At 42.5% G+C, this 24,491-nt stretch overlaps 2 protein-coding genes across 6 annotated transcripts in view; one reads left to right on the top strand and one right to left on the bottom strand.

Annotated features, from left to right (window-relative positions):
• si:dkeyp-61b2.1 (tumor necrosis factor receptor superfamily member 21) overlaps window positions 1–24,491 on the top strand; it is a 264,717-nt gene that overhangs the window by 187,218 nt on the left and 53,008 nt on the right. The gene's annotated exons all lie outside the window — the stretch shown is intronic.
• The window catches only part of mmel1 (membrane metallo-endopeptidase-like 1), a 39,810-nt gene that overhangs the window by 11,044 nt on the left and 4,275 nt on the right, over window positions 1–24,491 (bottom strand). Inside the window, exons 2-18 of one of the 3 annotated variants that reach the window (XM_035796413.1) lie at window positions 19,005–19,229; window positions 18,468–18,512; window positions 17,728–17,787; window positions 17,404–17,565; window positions 16,734–16,814; window positions 16,454–16,549; window positions 14,670–14,788; window positions 14,489–14,554; window positions 14,268–14,402; window positions 13,917–14,006; window positions 12,401–12,537; window positions 12,075–12,168; window positions 11,839–11,967; window positions 11,565–11,663; window positions 11,378–11,461; window positions 11,165–11,268; window positions 10,994–11,052 (exon numbers count right to left, since the gene is read on the bottom strand). In XM_035796413.1, the coding sequence (XP_035652306.1) occupies window positions 10,994–11,052; window positions 11,165–11,268; window positions 11,378–11,461; window positions 11,565–11,663; window positions 11,839–11,967; window positions 12,075–12,168; window positions 12,401–12,537; window positions 13,917–14,006; window positions 14,268–14,402; window positions 14,489–14,554; window positions 14,670–14,788; window positions 16,454–16,549; window positions 16,734–16,814; window positions 17,404–17,565; window positions 17,728–17,787; window positions 18,468–18,512; window positions 19,005–19,161 (1,717 nt within the window). In that variant the 5' untranslated portion in view covers window positions 19,162–19,229. Of the gene's footprint in view, window positions 1–10,993; window positions 11,053–11,164; window positions 11,269–11,377; window positions 11,462–11,564; window positions 11,664–11,838; window positions 11,968–12,074; window positions 12,169–12,400; window positions 12,538–13,916; window positions 14,007–14,267; window positions 14,403–14,488; window positions 14,555–14,669; window positions 14,789–16,453; window positions 16,550–16,733; window positions 16,815–17,403; window positions 17,566–17,727; window positions 17,788–18,467; window positions 18,513–19,004; window positions 19,295–24,491 lie in introns of all 3 variants that reach the window. The other 2 variants (XM_035796415.2, XM_035796414.1) reach the window with 2 other exon arrangements.

Raw genomic sequence — 24,491 nt, 5'->3', positions numbered from 1 at the left:
AAAGTAACTTAATATTGAGTATAATGGGTTACTAGAGATAAAGTAACTTAATATTGAGTATAATGGGTTACTAGAGATAAAGTAACTTAATATTGAGTATAATGGGTTACTAGAGATAAAGTAACTTAATATTGAGTATAATGGGTTACTAGAGATAAAGTAACATAATATTGAGTATAATGGGTTACTAGAGATAAAGTAACTTAATATTGAGTATAATGGGTTACTAGAGATAAAGTAACTTAATATTGAGTATAATGGGTTACTAGAGATAAAGTAACTTAATATTGAGTATAATGGGTTACTAGAGATAAAGTAACATAATATTGAGTATAATGGGTTACTAGAGATAAAGTAACATAATATTGAGTATAATGGGTTACTAGAGATAAAGTAACTTAATATTGAGTATAATGGGTTACTAGAGATAAAGTAACTTAATATTGAGTATAATGGGTTACTAGAGATAAAGTAACTTAATATTGAGTATAATGGGTTACTAGAAATCTGATGAAGTAACAATAGAAATAATAATAATATACAACTTGCACACCCACACATCAACGTGCTTAAGTGGTGTAAAAGATTTGGAGTAATCTTCAGTGGTCCCTTTATGGATCATTTGATAAAGATACGGTTAAAGCATTGTACGGGACTTGAATTAAACCTAACCAATAAAACTATAAATGCTTATGAGACTTCCTCCACCCTGGTAATACATTTTGACATAAATCCCATACCCTGTTAAATAGACCCAATGATTTTCTGTATTCACCTACTCAACCATTTAACTTGCTAGGTAGAGACTTATTATGGACAGAGCACCATGCCATCTACAGGGGACTGATAGACCATAACACGGTCACCACCGATAAATCCATGATTATCGAAATCTTCAACAAGCATTTCTCAACGGCTGGCCATGCCTTCCTCCTGGCTACTCCAACCTCGGCCAACAGCTCCGTCCTTGGCAAGGCTTTCGACTCTGTCAATCACCATATTCTTATCGGCAGACTCAGTAGCCTCGGTTTTTCTGATGACTGCCTTGCCTGGTTCACCAACTACTTTGCAGACAGAGTTCAGTGTGTCAAATCGGAGGGCATGCTGTCCGGTCCTCTGGCAGTCTCTATGGGGGTGCCACAGGGTTCAATTCTCGGGCCGACTCTTTTCTCTGTATATATCAATGATGTTGCTCTTGCTGCGGGCGTTTTTCAGCCCAGTAATCCATCTTATCTGAATAACCCAATGTAAGCCTGATACACAAAATGTTTGAAATATCTTTAAATAATGTCTAAGGTACAGGGAAACAAACACTCACTGAATTGGGCTGACTGACCTCGGACCTCTGTTCTGACTTCCTGGTGAGGCCTGATCACCCGCACTAGAAAGACTAGAGACATTGAGTGAGATTTAAATGGTCTATGTAACCTCTAATAATTAAGAAAAAGTTAATCATTTATCAATCGTCCTATGTGTGATTCGGACCCTGAGAAAGACAGAGGGAGAGAGCGCTGCCCCTGAATCAGGAACACCTGTCTCTAGTCTATTTTACCATTACCTTTTGGGATAAAATTATTTCCTGATGGAGTTATCAAGAGTTGTAATTATAATTTGATTTGTTATTCTAATTAGTTTATTTTTGATTTAACAGGCAGTATTGTTGTTTTCTTGGACACATGAATCACGATGTGAGTCATGTCCAAAGGGGGAATTACCGGTCCCCTGGGCCTTTGGTAAATATGCAAATAGATTTTCTTCACATGCCTGCCAGTAAAAGGAAAAAGATGGTGGGAATGGTTGACAGTTACTCCAAATGGACTGAGGTTTTCTCCACCTTGAGTGATATATTTGCATTGCTGTTGTTGTTTTGTTTTCTTTGTTTTTGTCTTGCTTCAATAACAAATCTCACCAGATTGGGTCTGCTGGATGGTCGTGATTTCTCCCTAAGGATTCTCCCTTAGCTCTCTAACTCCCTGACCCTGTAACTCTGCGGTGAGATCGCCAAAATGATAGGGGAGTATAAGCCAATTTGAGAAATAATATTTTCAACTGTGTATTAAGAGTATTGGTAGTAGTAATAAATTGTCATAAATGATTTACTGTATCTGGATTTCCTAAATCAGAAATGCCCTAAACTAAACTGTTGTTCTGGTCTGTCCTCTCTCTCGTTATGGTTATGGCGAAGGTGACCACAGATGGTATCTAGATGCATGGAAGGGATAATTTTACCAAGAACAGTGTGAACCTCAAACCCCCCCTAACCGGCTGAAGCAATGGCGTTCAGTACGGTCCTTCACCACATCTACCGTGAGACCTGATCTGAGCCAGCACCCTGCACAAAGCATCCAGTTGAGGCTATCAACTGCCTTTTCTCTCATGCCTTTTCTCTCGGGAGTGCGACATAAGTTCATGTCATACTGTTGGTGTACTGGTTGAAAAATGGACAAAGACATAATGGACTGTAAAGGATAGTGGAGGCTCAGGTGAGAGACATTATCAAGGGCCATCCATTTTGAACATGTGCAATTAGGAGGACAAAATGAAACACTATCTGAAGAAGAACATGAAGAAAACGGCAGAAGGATGAGTGCCGGGACGGTTGAGGGGGGTCAACCGTGCACGTAATTGATTTAGGCTTATCCAAAATTGTTTATTTGGGGTATCAGGTTGATTGTGGACGTCTGCAGACTGCGAAATTGAGTGTAATTTAGACTAAGAATGCATTGAGATACCAATCTGTCATTACCACAAATTGGGTCCATGATGAGAAACGTTAATGTTAGAAAAATAAGAGAAATATACTGTATGTCAATGTAAATTTACATTCCGCCAGTATTGTTGTGTGCTAAGTTGAGGGTCTTAAATTAAAGTGATAGAACCAACGTGAAGCACTAAGGACTGTCATTCTAAATTTGGGTTGGATAATTTATCAATAGTTATAATTAGGATTTGGAAAGGCGAGGCTTCTAGAGACAGAGCAATAGAGAAAATTGGAAATGCTAAAATAATTGCTTAAATTGGCTTTGCAAAACAGAGAGACTATCTTTTGGCAGGTTAAGGGGGCACTTGTGCAATCATTGGCGATGAATGTTGTGCTTTTGTCTCAGATCACTCTTCTAATATGACTGATCTCGCCGAATACATTGCCACTGTTGCTAAGAATAATTCCCCACAACCAGAGTGGACATCTGCAACTTGGTTGGAATCCCTGTTTAGAAGTTGGGGATCCCAAATTGCCCAATGGGCTGCAACATGTTTTTTTATTTCTTAGTTTGTCTAAATTGTGTTATTTAACATGCTGTGTATGTGTATTCTTGCTAAATTCACTCCTGCTAATAAAAGTATAACCTTTATTATGATGATAGTATTACCCTACTAATAAGAATGTATAACCCAAAATGAAGGGTTTGAAATGATCTGTGTTTTCTGTGTCGATTTCCCTTACTTTAATAGGAGTATAGAATAGTTTGATATTAAAGCTAAAATCGAAATGCTTACATTAAAATGTAATGATTATTATCACACAAGATAAGAGAATGGAATGTGATGGAACATTTTATGTTGGTGCTTTTCTATTTAACAATTTCTGTGTTCATGCAAGTGTCTGATTGAACGAACCCTCAATATCAGTATCTGCAATTTGGCAGAACGCCCAGACCCTTGTTTTGAGAATGAAAGTCCTCTCAGCTTCAAGGTCTCAGCTTAGAGAAGAAGCCTTGTGAGGTATTTGTCGGTCACATGAATGAAGTAAACGTTAATGATGAATTAATTATGAATAAGCTAAATCACTGCCCCATGGGAGCTCCTGACAGACGTTCACTATGGTACTTCAAGTTTGTTGGAACCTCTCCATTTAAGATTGACTTTGAGTGCCCCGTGGTAGAATTTCCACATCATGCACATCATCTTTTATATCAAGTGAATGAAACAAAATTCTTCACATCTGACTAATCATTGCAGCATTGTCTGAGTTACATTCATTGTTGCTGGCGCCCCAAAAGCCAAGTTCATATTTTTTAGCCACAAAGTTTGTGTGCACTGGAGCCTGAAACTATCAACAGCAGAACGGATTACCGCCAGTCATTGTTCTCAATGAGGTGAGAGTGGAGGTGAGCCAGCCCTTATGGAAAAACCACATGATTTCACATGTGGAAAATCACGTTTTGCACATGTGAAATCATGCGAAACCATGTGTTTTTGGAACAATTCACATGGTGATGTGGATTTTCACACTAAATTTCACATGGATTTTCACGCGATCGCATAACCTTTCACGTGGATTAAAATTCACGAGATTTCACAGATGATGCCCTGAAAATAAATGTGTTATGATACACACACAGTGCTTTTAACTAACATTTTTGACTACAGTGTGTATGTTTATTTAAACAGCAATTATTATTCCTCATGTCCTTACCTGGGATTTGAACTCAGAACCTCTAGGTTCACTGCATTCTGATCATCCTGCTACACCAGAATGTCTGTGTCAATAACTGATTTCACCTGCATTCCTACACGTTGGACATCAAAGTATATCTCAGTTTTGTTAAAAATACACTCAAGAAAAATGTTTATATTTATCATAGTTATCATAGTGATTCAGGTGTTACATTAAAACAGAATAATATACCCCACCAACATTTGACAACGATACAGAAAACTCTCAAATAGCGAAAGTAAGTAAATGTAATCAATGATGGCAGCTTCATTAAATAGTATGTCTGAATTCCATGTTTGAAATGTGCTGTATAAATAAAGCTGGATTTGATTTGATGATTTGATGGCAAAGTAGGTTACTGGCAAGGAGTGGCACCAAGTGTCCTGTAGATTACTAGCAATGTTTTACCAGTAAGTTCTTCTGAATGTTAAAATAACTTATTAACTAGTAGTGTCCAGGTAAGAAATGACAAATTCACAGCAACTTCTGGCAATACGCTGTAATTAACTTACTGAAAAATACACAATAACCTCTTTATAGTGCATCTCATTACTGACATAATCTCTTCCTAAATTTGCAGAACAGACTGTGTCAAATGAGGCGCTTTACTTGCTTCGGCATAACCATCAAACACTTAGTTAATATATTTTCCATGTAATGAACCTAGTGGCACGGCAGAAACATCAATGCACTCCCATTGTTCAAATCTCCAAAGAGTTGATGTATTCTCTAAGTTCTTGAGCACTGCTAGTTTTATGTTAATATTATGTTGGTGGTGATAATTGGATAATTATTTACTTGCTTCTTGGCCCATATCTCTTCCATGCTCACAGATGTTACGCTTTAGCTACACTGAAGCAGGACATTAGAGGTTGCTGAGATGTTATGAGTTCAAATTTAATTCCCATTTAAGGCTCTGTTCCAATTGTGGTCATGCTACAAACTTATACAAGATTTTAAAGTTATTGAAATCAGAATACAGCAGCATACTGTCATTTTATAGAAACAACACCAAGTTTTCATATATAATGACTTCATTTTTCCTAACACTTTAGGCAAAGTGCAAAACTGTATTCTTCGGCAATAAATGTATAGCCGATCTCCATTATGTCTACAGAATTGGTGGCGCAGCAGGAACTTCAGTTAGCAAACAACCAAAAAGTTGTGAGTTCAAGACCCAAGTGATGTTGATTCTAATGTAATCAGCATACAGCACAGTGGATATTCTTCAGAGGAGAAAGGGGAGGACTATCCTACTCAGTGAATTTCATAAAAATTGTGAAACATGAAAAAGTATTTTTTTTAAAATAAACTATACTAAATATACAGTTGAAGTCGGAGGTTTACATACAATTAGGTTGGAGTCATTAAAACTCGTTTTTCAACCACTCCACAAATTTCTTGTTAACAAACTATAGTTTTGGCAAGTCGGATATATACACGACACAAGTAATTTTTTCAACAATTGTTTAAAGTATCACAATTCCAGTGGGTCAGAAGTTTACATACTCTAAGTTGACTGTGCCTTTAAACAGTTGGAAAATTCCAGAAAATCATGTCATGGCTTTAGAAGCTTCTGATAGGCTAATTGACATCATTTGAGTCAATTGGAGGTGTACCTGTGGACGTATTTCAAGGCCTACCTTCAAACTCAGTGCCACTGTGCTTGGCATCATGGGAAAATAAAAATAAATCAGCCAAGACCTCAGATAAAAGATTGTAGACCTCCACAAGTATGGTACATCCCTGGGAGCAATTTCCAAAAGCCTGAAGGTACCATGTTCATCTGTACAAACAATAGTATGCAATATAAACACCATGGGACCACGCAGCCGTCATACCCCTCAGGAAGGAGACACATTCTGTCTCCTAGAGATGAATATACTTTGGTGCGAAAAGTGCAAATCAATCCCAGAACAACAGCAAAGGACCTTGTGAAGATGCTTGAGGAAACAGGTACAAGAGTATCTATATCCACAGTAAAACAAGTCCCATATCGACACAACCTGAAAGGCCGCTCAGCAAGGAAGAAGCCACTGCTCCAAACCGCCATAAAAAAGCCAGACTACGGTTTGCAACTGCACATGGGGACAAAGATTGTACTTTTTGGAGAAATGTCCTCTGGTCTAATGAAAAAAAAATAGAACTGTTTGGACATCATGACCATCGTTATGTTTGGAGGAAAAAGGGGGAGGCTTGCAAGCCGAAGAACACCATCCCAACCGTGAAGCACGGGGGTGGCAGCATCATGTTGTGCTGGTGCTTTGCTGCAGGAGGGACTGGTGCACTTCACAAAATAGATGGCATCATGAGGTAAGAAAATTATGTGGATATATTGAAGCAACATCAAGTTTGAGTATCATGTAGCAACCTAAACCTATCAATGTTACATTGAGCTGGGTGAATGGAATATGAATGACAGTCATCTAGTATGCTATAATAGAAATAAGGCCATGCTCATAAAAACGCTCCTCCTTCCTCTGCAAGGTCACCAACCGCAGCTGATATAGCATCATACTGTCCTTTCACATGAACACCTTAAATTAGCTGTAACAGTATGATATTCATGTTATCACGTTGACATTTTGACTCCCCATGTTGTCACATTTATGCTTCACCAAAGGGTGAGGTTTCCTCCAGATGTGACGAGTTCAATCTTGGTTTCATCAGACTAGAGAATCTTGTTTATTATGGTCTGAGTCCTTTAGGTGCCTTCTGGAAAACTCCAAGCGGGCTGTCATGTGCCTTTTACTGAAAAGTGGCTTCCGTCTAGCTGCTCTACCATAAAGGCCTGATTGGTGGAGTGCTGCAGAGATGGTTGTCCTTGTAGAAGGTTCTCACATCTCCACAGAGGAACTCTGGAGCTCTGTCAGAGTGATCATCGGGTTCTTGGTCACCTCCCTGACCAAGGCCCTTCTTCTCCGATTGCTCAGTTTGGCCGGGCGGGCCAGCTCTAGGAAGAGTCTTAGGGGTTCCAAACTTCTTCCATTAAAGAATGATGGAGGCCAATGTAATCTGGGGAACTTCAATGCTGCAGAATTGTTTTTTGGTACCCTTCCCCAGATTTGTGCCTCGACACAATCTTGTCTCGGAGCTCTACGGATAATTCCTACGACCTCATGGTTTGGTTTTTGCTCTGACATGCACTGTCAACTGTGGGTACTTTATGTAGGCAGGTGTGTGTGTGCCCTTCCAAATCATGTCCAATCAATTGAATTTGTCCAATCAATTGAATTTACCACAGTTGGACTCCAATCAAGTTGTAGAAACATCTCAAGGATGATCAATGGAAACAGGATGCACCTGAGCTCAATTTCGAGTCTCATAGCAAATGGCCCTTAACCAACAATGCAGTTTTAAGAAAATAGATTTAAGAAAATATTTTGTAAATAGTTTATTTTAATTTTTTAAAGAACACAATTAAATATCAATAACTAGGCTATATAAAGGGGGTATCGGTACCGAGTCAATGTGCAGGGTACAGGTTTGTCAAGGTCATTTGTACATGAAGGTAGGGGTAAAGTGACTATGCTTAGATAATAAACAGCTATTGGCAGCAGTGTAAAAACATAGGAGGGGTGGCCATTAGTATGGGTGGCCAATTCATTAATTGTTCAGCAGTCTTATGGCTTGGGGGTAGAAGCTGCCGGTGATGTAACCAGTCAGGATGCTCTTAATGGTGCAGCTGTAGAACTTCTTGAAGATCTGAGGAACCATGCCAAATCTTTTTAGTTTCCTGAGGGGCAATAGGCATTGTCGTGCCCTCTTCATGACTTTCTTGGTGTGTTTGGACCATGATAGTTTGTTGGTGATGTGGACACCAAGGACCTTGAAACTCTCGACCCACTCCACTACTCTCGACCCACTCCACTACTACCCGCCAGGAAGTCCAGGATCCAGTTGCAGAAGGATGTATTTAGTCCCAGGGTCCTTAGCTTAGTGATGAGCTTTGTTGGCAGTATGGTGTTGAACGCTGAGCTGTAGTCAATTAACAGCATTTTCACATAGGTGTTCTTTTTGTCCAGGTGATGTAAAGCAGTATGGAGTGCGATAGAGATTGCGTCATTGGTGGATCTCTTGGGGCGTTATGCAAATTTGAGTGGGTGCTGTTGATGTGAACCATGACAAGCCTTTCAAAGCACTTCATGGCTACTGATGTGAGTGATATGGGGCGGTAATCATTTAAGCAGGTTACCATCGCTTTCTTGGGCACAGGGACTATGGTGGTTGGTATGTTTGAAACATGTAGGTATTACAGACTCGGTCAGGGAGAGGTTGAAAATGTCAGTGAAGACACTTGCCATTTGGTCCGCACATGCTCTGAGTACACGTCCCGGTAATCTGTCTGGCCCCACAGCCTTGTGAATGTTGATATATTTAAAGGTCTTGCTTACATTGGCTACGGAGAGCGTGATCACACGGTCATCTGGAACAGCTGGTGCTCTCATACATGCTTCAGTGATGCTAGCCTTGCAGTGAGCATAAAAGGCATTTAGCCCGTCTGATAGGCTTGTGTCACTGAGTAGCTCGCAGCTGGGTTTCCCTTTGTAGTCTGTAATAGTTCGCAAGCCCTGCCACTTCCGTCAAACGTCAGAGCTGGTGTAGTAGGACTCAATCTTAGTCCTGTATTGACGCTTTGCCTGTTTGATGGTTTGTCTAAGGGCATAGCGGGATTTCTTATCAGCTTCGGGGTTAGTGTCCCGCTCCTTGAAAGCGGCAGCTCTAGTCTTTAGCTCGGTGCGGATGTTGGCTGTAAACCAAGGCTTCTGGTTGGGATATGTACGTATGATCACTGTGGGGACGACGTTATCGATGCACTTATTGATGAAGCCGGTGACTGAGGTGGTGGTATACTCCTCAATGCCATTGGATGAATCCCGGAAACATATTCCAGTTTATGCTAGCAAAACAGTCCTGTAGCATGGTATCCGGGTCATCTGACCACTTCCACATTGAGCGAGTCACTTGTACCTGCTTTAGTTTTAACTTTTAAACAGGAATCAGGAGGATAGAATTATGGTCAGAATTGCCAAATGGTGGGCGAGGGAGAACTTTGTACGCATCTCTGTGTGTGGAGTAAAGGTGGTCTACAGTTTTTCCCCTCTGGTTGCACAAGTGACATGCTGGGTGAAATGAGGTAAACCGGATTTCAGTTACCCTGCATTAAAGTCCCTGGCCACTAGGAGTGTCGCTTCTGGATGAGCGTTTTCTTGTTTGCTTATGGCCTTATACAGCTCGTTGAGTGTGGCCTTAGTGCCAGCGTCGTTTTGTGGTGCTAAATAGACGGCTTCAAAAAATATAGATGGAAACTCTCTTGGTAGATAGTGTGGTCTACAGATTATCATAAGGTACACTACCTCAGGCGAGCAATACCTCGAGACAACCTTAATATTAGACATATGTAACATATTGACAAATAGACACACCCCCACCCCTCGTCTTACCGGATCTAACTGTTCTGTCCTGCCGATGCACAGGAAACCCAGCCAACCGTATATTATCCGTGTCATCATTCAGCCACGACTCGGTGAAACATAAGATATTACAGTTTTTAATGTCCCATTGGTAGGATAGTCTCTGAACTGAACTCATCCAGTTTATTCTCCAGTGATTGCACATTGGCCAATAGAATGGATGGTAGCGGCGGGTTACCCACTCCCTGAAGAATTCTCACAAGGCACCCTGATCTGCGCCCCCTGTATCTGCTTATTTTCTTCATGCAAATGACGAGGACTTTCTTCTTGTCCGGGAACGTCAGACTCATTAAAGAAAAAATATTTCTCAGTTCGAGGTGAGTAATCGCTGTTCTGATATCCAGAAGCTCTTTTCAGTCATAAGAGATGGTACTATCAACGTTATGATAGTAAGTGCGAAAAAAACACACAAAATAGCACAATTGGTTAAGAGCTCTTTCAAGTTGTTTTTTGATCATTGTTAGACAGCCATTTTCAGGTCTTGCCATAGATTTTCAAGCAGGTTTAAGTAGAAATTGCAACTCGGTCACTCGGGAACATTCACTGTCTTCTTGGTTAGCAACTCCAGTGTAGATTTGGGCTTGTTGTTTTAGGTTATTGTTCTGCTGAAAGGTGAATTAATCTCCCAGTCTCTGGAAGAAAGCAGACTGAATCATTGTTCTAGGATTTTGCCTGTGTATAGCTCCATTCCGTTTCTTTTTTATCCTGATAAAATACCCAGTCCTTGAAGATTACAAACATACCCATAACATGATGCAGCCACCACTATGCTTGAAAATATGGAGAGTGGTACTCAGTAATGTGTTGTATTGGATTTGTTTTGGATTTGCCCCAAACATTTAAAAAAGTTATTTGCTTTGCCATGTTTTGCTGTATTGCTTTAATGCCTTGTTGCAAACAGGATGCATGTTTTTCCTTTTATTCTCTACATGCTTCTGAATTCATCAAATAATTATGGTGTTTGCAGAACTTGTTCATTTTCTAGTAAGGGATTTTTCTTTAAGTCATGATTGGCTGACGATAGCTAACTGTGGATGGGTGACAAAAGTTGCAGCTATTGTGTTGGCTGTTGTCATCTTACCTATCTGGTTTCTGTTTGGCGAGTAGAAAGCATTGACAACAGCAGCGCCAATGATCCACCTAGAAAAACCCCCAATTAGAATAAAGATCCCATCATTTGAGAGGGAATGTGTGCTCAGTGTTCAGTGGGGGGTGCGTCTACAGTATGTGAGGCTAAATGGATGTATCTTACATGTCCGGGTCGACTGGCTCTCTCAGCTTCTTCAAAGTCTTGTGTGCTTCAGCCTGCAGGTTCTCAAGGACGTTCTCAAAGTAGTTCTCCTCACTAAAGTTCAGCTGCAGAAAGAGACCAGATCATCAGAAACAATCTAGACAACAAATTATACATCCATTTCTCTTTCAAATTGGAAGATGTAGCACAGTACTTTGGCCAGGTCACACATACATGGGCATACTCCTGGTCAAGCTTCAGATTGCTCTCTTCCAGAATGTGGTCAGGATAGCCAATATGCTCCTTAATGGCCATGGCCTGTAACATAGAGCAGTAGAACAGTCAGCTGGTAAGTTCTTTGAATTACACTTTCAAAATGCTGAGGTACATGGTATGTTTGTTTGCACCGCTTTGTTAGTACCTTCTCTCTTGCCTTCTCCTTAGACTGGTCATCCATCCAGTTCAGCTCCTCAAGTGTCTCCACGTACGCTTCCTGGATCTTACTGATGAGGTCACTGACCTGTCCACACAAAGAGTTAATAAATCAACATATACACACCCGTAACAACTCACATGGACACAAATGGGCACTCATGTTAAAAGTGCAGCCTAAACTGCTTTAGTGACAGTGATATAATATGCCGGAGAGGGATTTTCCCTGTTTTGCCTGCATCTCGTCAACAGGAGTGACTCACCATGCGTTTACTCTCACCAGCAAAGGTCTCTCGCACATACAGAGCCCCCACTGCGTTCTCCATGCTGCCCTGGACGTAACGCACACAGTCTCTCCACCGTGCCTCTTCCACGGTGGTCCCGTACAGTGCCTGACACACACACAGACAGTCTAATTTGCCACACGTTTACACAAATTTGCTTTTCAATGTGCTTGTTTCGACGTGTGCTCCTAAGTGTGCTCAAATATCCGTCTCACCTTTCTGTAGTGTGCCCTGGCATCTTTGAAGCGGCGACTCAGGCTGCTGACTCTCTCCATGACGAGCTGCCAGGTAAGGTAGTTCTGCAAAGTTCTGGATGAGAAAAACATGGACATATTTCACCAACTATGTCCCTCAATCGCTCAAGCAATGTATCTACATGACACACACAGCCCAAGATGGTGTGACCACAATCCACCCTCCTGCATGACTTGCGTGATAATTCACAGTAGATAATATACTGATAGAAGCACATTTGAACCATGAGCTTCTCATGATCCTACCATTGTTCTACATGAACAGCTGCCATTGGGCAGAGTCTGACCTGACAGTGTGTTTGGAAAGCACGTCGTTCATCTTCTCCAGGTAAGGAGAGCTGTAGACCACTACCTCCTCTTCTCGCTGTAGGTCCACAGCCACGCTGGACAACACTCCACGCACAAACCTTGTCCAGTTAAAACCCTGTCAGAAATATATATTTGCTGCTATTACTATCAGGCTGAGCCTTCTTCTGCAAGCTACAAATACATACAGTGAATTGGGAAAGTATTCCGACCCCTTGACTTATTTGTTACGCTACAGTCTTATTCTAAAATGGACTGAATTGTTTTTTCCCCCTCATAAATCTACACACAATACCCAATAATGGCGAAGCAAATATATATATTTTTTTAATTGTGCAGATGTATAAAAAAAAACTGAAATATTACATTTACATACAGTTGAAGTTGGAAGTTTACATATACCTAAGCCAAATACATTTAAACTCAGTTTTTTACAATTCCTGACATTTAATCCTAGTAAAAATTCCCTGTCTTAGGTCAGTTAGGATCACCACTTTATTTTAAGAATGTGAAATGTCAGAATAATAGCAGAGAGAATTATTTCTTTCAGATTGTATTTCTTTCATCACATTCCCAGTGGGTCAGAAGTATACAGCTCTAGGAAGAGCACTTGTTTTTGTTGAATGTGGTACAGTGTATGTCACTAATATGAATGGCTGGTCTTTGTCGTGACTATGCCTTGTGGGTATTTGGTTAACCCCCATACTCAAATAAGAGTATCAAGTAATGTAAGCAAAGCCATTATTTTCATTGTAAATGTCTTCTTCTGATCTTACAAGCTAAACCTAAAGGCATTGCCAATACATCTACCCTTATTGCACTAACATAACTATATAGTTCTGGTTATGTGCCTAAAGTTTGCTTCATTGTTTTTGGTGGTTCCAAACTTCTTCCATTTAAGAATGATGGAGGCCACTGTAATCTTGGACCTTCAATGCTGCAGAATTTCTTTGGTACTCTTCTCCAGATCTGTGCCTCGACACAATCCGGTCACAGAGCTCTACAGACAATTCCTTCGGCCTCATGGCTTGGATTTTGCTCTGACATGCACTGTCAACTGTGGGACTGTGGGATGTATGTGCCTTTCCAAATCATGTGCAATAGATTTAATTTACCACAGGCTGACTACAATCAAGTTGTCGAAACATCTCAAGGATGATCAATGGAAACAGGATGCACCTGAGCTCAATTTCGATTCTCATAGCAAAGGGTCTGAATACTTATGTAAATAAGGTATTTCTGTTTTTTATTTTAAATTTGCAAACATTTCTAAAAACCTGTTTTTGCTTTGTCATTATGGGGTATTGTGTGTAGATTGATGCGGGAATAATTTAATCAATTTTAGAATAAGGCTGTAACGTAACAAAATGTGAAAAAATGGAATGGGTCTGAATACTTTCAGAATGCACTGTACATATAGTACAGTGTACTATAAATAGACAACGCCATCCGACTCAAGTCTCATCCACTTGAAATCACTGGAGTGGAAGCACTTACGTTGAGATTGAAGGACTCCTGCAGTTTACTAAGGGTCATCTTATTGTAGAGAATCGTGACATCCTGACGTTCCTCTGCAGGGGATGTGGCCTATGACACGACAGCACAAAAAGTATAGGTGTACAGTAATGTCTGATGTATTATAATTTGAGGTGACAAGCTGTATTTAGCAGTAATATTGATCTAATCATGATATTCATCAAGTTTATAACATGCGGACAACATAAAGTAGAGTGTAGTTGATTTCATGAGTCTCTATTAGATTAGTTTCTTGCTGTAGACTAATTCATTTAAGTCTCTTTTTCATTTCTGTCCCAGTTCTGGTCCCTATTGTGGCAGGTTGGCACTCACATTGGCTATATCTGTCTCTAGATCCAGCACCTGCACCATTTCCTCCACCACACGGTCATCATCCTGGGTCAAGTTCCTGTCCTCGCGGGCAATCCTCGCCATGGAAACCATGAACTGCAAGTAGGCCTCTCGCACCTAAAGAGCCATACGACACATAACTGCAAAGTTGACCTGCAATGACATTCATATAACGTTATTAAACACGCTGTTGATGAAAGTACCCTTTTGTAGTTTCCATCGTTGAAGTAATAATCTCTGGATGGCATTCCCAGTCCTGGCTGGTCAATCTGTAAAATATAAACAGACATGTCAGTTTTCTATCGCCAAATCACTATTGGTGAAGATTGACAAATAAAACACTGAAAATTTGCGAACATTGTGTATTCAAGACACTGTCCTTACGTAGATAATGTGACGCCGGGAGTCGCGGTCATCCGTCCACACATACATGTCCAGAATAACCTTTTTGTGGTAATGAGAGTTGAGGGTGGCTAGAGTATCTTCCAGGCTCCAAGCCTGTTCTGGGATAATAACATTAAACAATTATATACAAGGCCATTTAACATAACATGAATCATCTGGCTTGCAGAGAGTACACTGACTACCTCTCACACAGCCAAGCATACAGTGCCTTCAGAAAGTATTCATATCCTTTGATTTATTCCACATTTTGTTGTGTTACAGCCTGAATTCAAAATGGATCAAATAAATACAAACTCTCACCCATCTACACACAATACCCCATAATGCCAAAGTGAAAACGTGTTTTTAGAAATGTTTCCATAAGTATTCACACCCCTGAGTCAATACTATGCAGAAGCACCTTTGGCAGTGATAACAGCTGTAAGTCTTTCTGGGTAAGTCTCTAAGAGCTTTCCACACCTGGATTGTACAACATTTACTCATTATTCTTTTCAAAATCATTGCTCGACAACCATTTTCAAGTCTTGTCATGGATTTTCAAGTAGATTTAAGTCAAAACTGTAACTCGGCACTCAGGAACATTCACTGTCTTCTTGGTAGATTTGGCCTTGTGTTTTAGGTTATTGTCCTGTAGAAAGGTGAATTCCTCTCCCAGTGTCTGGTGGAAAGCACACTGAACCAGGTTTTCTCTTGGATTTTACCTGTGCTTAGCTCCATTCCGTTTACTTTTTATCATGAAAAACTCCCCAGTGCTTAACCATTTCAAGCATACCCATAAAATGATGCAGACGCCACTATGCTTGAAAATATGGAGAGTGGTTCTCAATTTTGTGTTGTATTGGACTTGCCCCAAACATAACACTTTGTATTCAGGACCACAAGTTAATTGCATTGCCACATTTTTGTTGACTTGTTGCAAACAGGATATTTGTTTTGGAATATTTTAATTCTTTACAGGCTTCCTTTTCACTCTGGTTATTATTGTGGAATAACTTCAATGTTGTTGATCCATCCTCTGTTTTCTCCTATCACAGCCATTAAACTATGTAACTGTTTTACACTCACCATTGGCCTCATGGTGAAATCCCTGAGCAGTTTCCTTCCTCTCCGGCAACTGAGTTAGGAAGGTCACCTGTAACTTTGTAGTGACTAGGTGTATTGCACACAGAATAAGTCCATGCAACTTATTATGTGACTTGTTAAGCAAATTTTTACTCCTGAACTTATTTAGGCTTGTCATAACAAAGGGATTAAAGACTTATTAACTCAAGACATTTCAGCGCTTCATATTTTATTAATCTGTTCAATTCCATTTATGGGGTACTGTTTGTCGATCAGTGACACAAAGTCTACATTTAATCAATGTTAAATTCAGGCTGTAACACAGCAAAATGTTCATAAAGTCAAGGAGTGTGAATACTTTCTGAAGGCACAGCACTGTAGATGGCCACTGCCGCACAATTTACAGTCATATATCTGCTTGTGAAAAGGCACCAGATGCACTTACGTGTGTTCAATTCTGTTTGAGCCGCCGTCCTTAACTACATTTAATTATACTGGCGGCAGTCAGGAGGTTTGGCGCAGAGCACAGTGGTCTATTTTAAGAATCAGTCACAGTCCTGATTGAGGGCTGTTCTGCTGCCCACTCACCCCCTTCACAACACCTGAGAGCTGGGAGGAGGGGCAGGTTGGTCGAGCATGTCACACGTCACTCTCACTCATATCACTCATCATTTCAGCTTGTGTGTGTGTGTGATCAGTACCTGTAGCGCTGTTCCAGTCCTCTGAGGCAACAGGCCAATCTCCTATGCTGTCGATGAGACGCATGAGAGGCTTGGAGTCGAGCTGCTCTATCAGAGCTACAGCAGACAACACAGATAACACAGTAACACCTTTACGAACGCACCATGAGTCAATCTTACATACTTACTGTTGATTAATATTACAAAGTATGCAACTAATTCTGATGAGACCAAAGAGCTGTGTAACAGTGTTAACTGCTGTTGAGTTAGTATGAGTTTAGACGTGAGAAATCCTACTCACTCTCATTCATGCAGGAGCTGTAGAGAGTTTTTGCCTTCTTGAAGGCATCACGGTCCTGATCACTCTCAGTCTCAAAAACTCCTGTGAGAAGATAACCGACAGCATTGCAAAGATTGACCTAATTTTATTCATTGATTTTACCTAACACAGCAAGTTGACGATAACACCGTGTAATCCTGCATACAAGACAGTACCTGACCATGGGTCACTTTTATCACATAATGGCTGACCCTGAGGTGACTATGGAAACATGTTGCTGACTGACCTTTAAAGGCCCATTGATTTTCCTGTGTTTTATATATATTTCCACACTATGAGGTTATGATCATGCCGTTTTGGTGTAAGAACTGTTTGAAAAGACCACCTGAAATTTCAGCCTGTCTTGGTGAGTTTTGGCCTTCCATGGTGACATCCCCATGCGGTAAATTTGTTAGTAGACCAATAAGAAAGAGAGTTTCAAACCCCTCTGCCAATAACACCTCAATTTTCAGTTTTCCCCTCCCCACTCAGACCACTCCTGGCAAAATTCTTTCTTGAGATATCGACTTTTGCTATTTTTGTTTCTTTTTGACCATTTTAATTGAAAACAATCACAGTAAGATACTTCAGTGTTACCCAGAAATGATTTGACATTGAGATAAAATAAAAAATAAAAATGGCTGCATTGGACCTTTAAGCACGATCTCCAGCTTGTCTCTGAGGATGTCGAAGACGCTGTGGCGGGAGCTGGTCTCTGGGATGACATGGCGCTCCAGCCAGCCCCCACAGGCATACTGGTAGAAGTTCTGACAAGCCTCTACCGTTGCATCCATGTTCTGCAGAAGACGAGCAGCTGTGGGGCCACAGTCAGATGAGGAGTCAAGAGAGGGGAATATGGGATTACATAGCAGTTAAGGGAAACTTGTGATGCAGTTATCTGTGATGTTGATGTAATATTGAGTGATGAGTTTGTTTTGGGAGGAAGAACAACCCCGTATGAAGGCAGAATGCTCACCTGCAGTAACACACTCAGGAGTTGTGCAAACATTGCTGGGGGCAGAACGATACTGCTGTCCTGAAAACATGACACAGTGAATGGATATAAGAGGAACTTTTAATAGAAAACAACTATCGTCATTCCTGGAAAAGAGTATTAATTTATTAACAGCGGCATTAAGGACCATTTGGATTTCTCTGTCAATCATGGCTTGATACTGTCTGTCTGTCTGGTCTCTCTGTGTCACGACTTCTGCCGAAGTCGGTTCCTCTCCTTTTTCGGGTGGTGTTCGGCGGTCGACGTCACCTGTCTTCTAGCCATCGCCGATCCATTTGTCATGTTCCATTTGTTTTGTCTTGTTTTCACACTCACCTGGTTTCAATTCCCTAATTACATGTTGTATATTTTCCCTCTGTTTCCCACATGTCCATGTTGGGAATTGTTTATTTTGTAAGTACGTGTTCTATGTGTTATTGGTGCGCTACTGGTTTTGTAGCCATGTGTTTGTTGTTTTGCATGCAGTTAGTTTTATATATTAAACTGCTCCAGCTATTCACCACGTTCTGCTCTCCTGCGTTTGACTTCCCTGCCAACAGTTACGCACCCCTTACATTCTGAAATGGCTGTGTCAGCGATGACTATTCTCTCACTTTTGTCAGAGGGAATTACAAGGGGAACATCCTCTGGCCAGTTTACGTCGTAGCGTATCCTATAACATGGATATAATCACATATTTCAACTCAAGTGTCAAGACTCACCCTCGGTGACTGAGCTCCTTGACACACCAGATCTATTAGATTGCTCTGCATTGGAGAGAAAATAAACATGGAAAATGCTTGATCAGAGCACTTACTGTTACAATAGGCTGGAATGCTTTGGCCACCTCAATATTGGACATTTTATTCTGATTAGAAAATTGGTTGCCTATTTATCCCTCTATATATTTTTACAAAACACTCTGGGATAGTTGTCACAAGATGCTCATAAAGTTTTTCAGATACTGCTTGGCTTTGTGCTTTCCAACTAGACAAATCATAACATGAAAACCTGATGAATATCACAGTAAGATGTGAGTGTAATTAGTGGAGGTCAAATTCTATTTGTATTTCAACTGCCCAATGACCATTGCCCAACTATAACCTCCACAATTTGACATACCCGTTAAAATGTAAATGGCATTACTATTAGTGGAGAAAATCAGACCAATTCTGGACATTAAGCACTTTAATTTACAAATGGAATGGCATTTAGCAATTGATTAGGGGAATAGTCCTTGGCCGTTGGGTTGAGCCTACCTCTCAAAGCCGAAGTGTAGAGGACTATCAGTCCAGCTAGGGCACAGCTGACCAGCAACAACAGCACAGATAGCCCGATCTCCACAACAGTCCAACGGCGCTTCACTGGTTTGGTTGATTTTTCCATGATATCCATTTGGCTTTCGGATTTTCCCATTCTCACCTCTCCGGGCTCTCTGGGAAATGAGTGTGCAGAGTGAAGGGGACGGGGCACAGGCAGAGAGCCTGCGTACCCGTTTGTGAGTGGGCTGTGTCAAGTGATGCAGTGCTATGCCAGTCGTTTAAGTGACCTAGACCGAGTGAGAGAAAACATAGTTGAACCTTCAACTTATCCCTTCGTAGGAAAGTGTGTCTCCTTTCTATGCTAAAGCTTATTTATAGGCTAATAGCCTAATGAATCACACCCTTCCATTGGGCCTACTGCACACCGGGAAATAAATTCTTGTAGTGTCTGATGTGACCATGGTGTTCCCTTGACTGCTTCTGTGATATGACCCAGACACAGCTGACAACAATGCGCAGAACAAATTATGAGCTCAGCTTTGCCACTTTGCTATTTTGAGAAAATTCTTAGTTTGGGACACAATATTTGCTCATTTGACTTTGGATACGTTTTTAGCCTTACAAGTGGTCATATTAGGCTTAATGTTAGATATAATGTGGGTTTCTTCACCCACTCATATCTTAAAGCATTTTGAATGAAATTATGCATTTGTGCTTTTAGCACAAAAAAAATGTGTAGGCCTAACTCAATAGGGTTAATGTGGCTCTTCATAATTCTACAGCTGGCCGTACACCTCCTGCACAATATTTCCTACTCATCATAATGTTTTATCTGAACACAATATAGCAAATGAGCATTTCTGGGGAACAAATCCCAATGACTCATACCTTTCAGCATCACTTTGCATCTTTTCACTCATCAACACCTGTTCCTCCTCCAATACCAGCCTGTTGCACACGCTCTCTAGCTGCTCTTCTATTAGGAGTGACAGGAGGCAGGGCTCTAAATCAGAGGTTCATGCCGCGGTGCCCCATTAGCTTCTCCTGATGAATACTCATGGGCACGTCTGTCACGGCTGTTGGAGGTTGGTGGATCTGCAGGTCTTTACTGCCTGTCTCGAATGTATTCGCAAAAGCTGTCTGTCTCAATGTCAGAGCAACATATCTCTGTAGTCAACAAGACCAGGTTGCTGTAGTAGGCCTATATCCAAGCCAAAAATCTACTTTCACCCCTCAGATAGACGATACAATTAATTCCTTATTTTGATAATTAGATATTGCATATTTGATATCTAATAGTGATATGATTGCACTGTCATCTTCAGTTTTCTTACAAAGGGTTGTGGTCATTTATGTATTAAATTCTATTGATATATATTGAGCAAAAATATAAACGCAACATGCAACAATTTCATTGATTTTTCTGCGTTACAGTTCATATGAGGATATCCGTCAATTTAAATAAATTCATTAGGCCCTGTCACGCTCTGGTCGAGGTTTTTTGTGTTTATCTTCATTTATTTGGTCAGGCCAGGGTGTGGCATGGGGTTTTTGTATGTGGTGTGTTGGTATTGGGATTGTAGCTTAGTGGGTGGGGTGTTCTAGTTAAGTCTATGGCTGTCTGAAGTGGTTCTCAATCAGAGGCAGGTGTTTATCGTTGTCTCTGATTGGGAACCATATTTAGGCAGCCATATTCTTTGAGTGTTTTGTGGGTGATTGTTCCTGTCTTTGTGTTTGCACCAGATAGGGCTGTTTCGGTTTTCACATTTAATTATTTTGTAGTTCTTTATGTATAGTTTTTTCCTTCATCAAAATATCATGAATCATCATCACGCTGCATTTTGGTCCGACTCTCCTTCACCACAAGAAAGCCGTTACAGAATCACCCACCACAGGACCAAGCAGCGTGTCAACAGGCAGGAGCCACAGGAGAAGCAACAAAGGCAGCAACAGCGGCGCAATGAGGATTGGACATGGGACAATATATTGGATGGCAAGGGTTGCTACACATGGGAGGAGATCCTGGCGGGAAGGGATCGCCTTCCATGGGAACAGGTGGAGGCAGCGAGGAGAGCAGAGGCAGCCGGAGAGAGGAGCCGGCGATATGAGGGAACACGGTTGGCAAGGAAGCCTGAGAGTCAGCCCCAAAAATTTCTTGGGGGGGGGCTCACAGGGAGTATGGCTATGCCAGGTAGGAGACCTGCGCAAACTCCCTGTGCTTACCGGGGGGCAAGAGAGACCGGGCAGGCACCGTGTTATGCTGTGGTGCGCACGGTGTCTCCAGTGCGGGTGCATAGCCCGGTGCGGTATATTCCAGCTCCGCGTATTGGCCGGGCGAGATTGAGCGTCGAGCCAAATGCCATGAAGCCGGCTCTACGCATCTGGTCCCCAGTGCGTCTCCTTGGGCCGGCTTACATGGCACCAGCCTTGCGCTCGGTGTCTACGGTTCGCCTGCATAGCCCAGTGCGGGCTATTCCACCTCGCCCCGGGTAAGGTTGGGCAGGCTCGGTGCTCAAGAGCTCCAGTGTGCCTGCACGGTCCGGTCTATACAGTACCACCTCCACACCCCAGCCCTCCGGTAGCAGCTCCCCGCACCAGGCTTCCTGTGCGTGTTCTTGGTCCAGTCCCACCAGTGCCAGCACCAGGAATCAGGCCTACAGTGCGCCTCGCCTGTCCAGCGCTGTCGGAGTCTCCCGCCTGTTCAGCGCAGCCAGAGCCTTCCTCCTCTACAGCGCTGCTGGAGTCTCCCGCCTGTTCAACGCTGCCAGAGCCTTCCTCCTCTACAGCGCTGCTGGAGTCTCCTGCCTGTTCAGCGCAGCCAGAGCTGCCAGCCTGCATGGAGCAGCCAGAGCTGCCAGTCTACATGGAGCAGCCAGAGATGCCAGTCTGCATGAAGCAGCCAGAGCTGCCAGTCTGCATGGAGCAGCCAGAGCTGCCAGTCTGCATGGAGCAGCCAGAGCTGCCAGTCTGCATGGAGCAGCCAGAGCTGCCAGTCTGCATGGAGCAGCCAGAGCTGCCAGTCTGCATGAAGCAGCCAGAGCTGCCAGTCTGCAAGATGCAGCCAAAGCTGCCAGTCTGCAAGGAGCTGCCAGTCTGCAAGGAGCTTCCAGTCTGCACGGAGCTGCCAGTCTGCACGGAGCCGCCAGAGCTGCCAGTCTGCACGGAGCCACCAGAGCTGTCAGCCTACATGGAGCAGCCAGAGCCGCCAGTCAGCATGGAGCAGCCAGAGCCGCCAGTCAGCATGGATCCGCCAGTCAGCCAGACTCTTCCAGATCTGCCAGTCAGCCAGACTCTTCCAGATCCGCCAGTCAACCAGACTCTTCCAGATCTGCCAGTCAACCAGACTCTTCCAGATCTGCCAGTCAACCAGACTCTTCCAGATCCACCAGTCAACCAGACTCTTCCAGATCCACCAGTCAACCAGACTCTTCCAGATCCGCCAGCCATCCAGGATCTGCCAGAGCCAACTACCTGCCTGAGCTTCCTCTCAGTGCTGAGCTTCCTTTCAGTGCTGAGCTTCCTCTCAGTGCCGAGCTTCCCCTCAGTCCCGAGCTTCCCCTCAGTCCCGAGCTTCCCCTCAGTCCCGAGCTTCCCCTCAGTCCCGAGCTTCCCCTCAGTCCCGAGCTGCCCCTCAGTCCCGATCTGCTCCTCAGTCCAGTGGGGTTCTGGGTGAGGACTACTAGGCCATGGTCGGCGACGAGGGTGGACTATCCAAGGATGCGAGGAGGAGGGACTAAGACGGTGATTGAGTGGGGTCCACGTCCCGCGCCAACATGGACAGGCGCCCACCCGGACCCCCCCTATTGTTTTGAGGTGTGTCCGGGAGTCCGCACCTTGGGGGGGGGTTCTGTCACGCCCTGGTCGAGGTATTTTGTGTTTATCTTCATTTATTTGGTCAGGCCAGGGTGTGGCATGGGGTTTTTGTATGTGGTGTGTTGGTATTGGGATTGTAGCTTAGTGGGGTGTTCTAGTTAAGTCTGGCTGTCTGAAGTGGTTCTCAATCAGAGGCAGGTGTTTATCGTTATCTCTGATTGGGAACCATATTTAGGCAGCCATATTCTTTGAGTGTTTTGTGGGTGATTGTTCCTGTCTTTGTGTTTGCACCAGATAGGGCTGTTTCGGTTTTCACATTTCATTATTTTGTAGTTCTTTATGTATAGTTTTTTCCTTCATTAAAATATCATGAATCATCATCACGCTGCATTTTGGTCCGACTCTCCTTCACCACAAGAAAGCCGTTACAGGCCCTAATTTATGGATATCACATGACTGGGAATACAGATACCTTCAAAAAATGGGCCTCGCACTGAGCCTCAGGATCTCGTCACAGTATTTTTGAGCATTCAAATTTCCATCGATAAAAAGCAATTGTGTTTGTTGTCCGTAGCTTATGCCTGCCTGCCCATACCATAACCCTACCGCCACCATGCGACACTCTGTTCACAACTTTGAGATCAGCAAATTGCTAGCCCACACAATGCCAAACATGTTCTGCGGTTGTGAAGACGGTCAGGACGACTGGACATACTGTCAAATTCTCAAAAACAACATGGGAGGTGGCTTATGGTAGAGAAATTAACATTAAATTCTCTGGCAACAGCTCTGGTGGGCATTCCAATTGCACACCCCCTCAAAACTTTAGACATCTGTGGCATTGTGTTGTGAGACAAAACTACACATTTTATAGTGGCCTTTTATTGTCCTCAGCACAAGATGCACCTGTGTACTCAAAGCATGCGCGGACCAACTGTCAAGTGTCTTCACTGACATTTTCAACCTCTCCTTGACCGAGTCTGTAATACCTACGTGTTTCAAGCAGGAAGCAAAGGTAACCTAACTAAATGATTACCGCCCCGTGTCACTCACGTCAGTACTTTGAAAGGCTGGTCATGGCTCACATCAACAGCATCCTCCCAGATATCCTAGCCCCACTCCAATTCACATACCACCCCAAACAGAGCCACCGATGACGCAATCTCAATCACACTCCAAACTGCCCTTTCTCAAATAGACAAAAGGAACACCTATGTGAGAATGCTGTTCATTGACTACAGCTCAGCATTCAACACCATAGTGCCCTCAAAGCTCATCAATAAGCTAAGGACTCTAGGACTTAACACCTCCCTCTGCAACTGGATCCTGGACTTCCTGACTGGCCGCCCCCAGGTGGTAAGAGTAGGCAACAACACGTCTGCCACGCTGATCCTTAAACTTCTTATGGCTGCAATCCCGTTAACGGGATGATATGACAACAGCCAGTGAAAGTGCAGGGCGCAAAATTCAAAACAACAGAAATCTAATAATTAAAATCCCTCAAACATACATGTATCTTATAACGTTTTAATGGTAATATTGATGTTAATCCCACCACAGTGTACAATTTCAAATAGGCTTTTACAGCGAAAGCACCACAAATGATTATGTTAGGTCACCACCAAGCCACAGAAAAACAGAGTTTTTCAAAAAGCACAAATAGAGATAAAA

Source organism: Oncorhynchus keta, chromosome 21 (assembly GCF_023373465.1).
Source record: "Oncorhynchus keta strain PuntledgeMale-10-30-2019 chromosome 21, Oket_V2, whole genome shotgun sequence".
Classification (NCBI taxonomy): Eukaryota; Metazoa; Chordata; class Actinopteri; order Salmoniformes; family Salmonidae; genus Oncorhynchus; species Oncorhynchus keta.
Note: the sequence above shows the minus strand (reverse complement) of the source record. Positions and strands in the feature narration are given on the sequence as shown.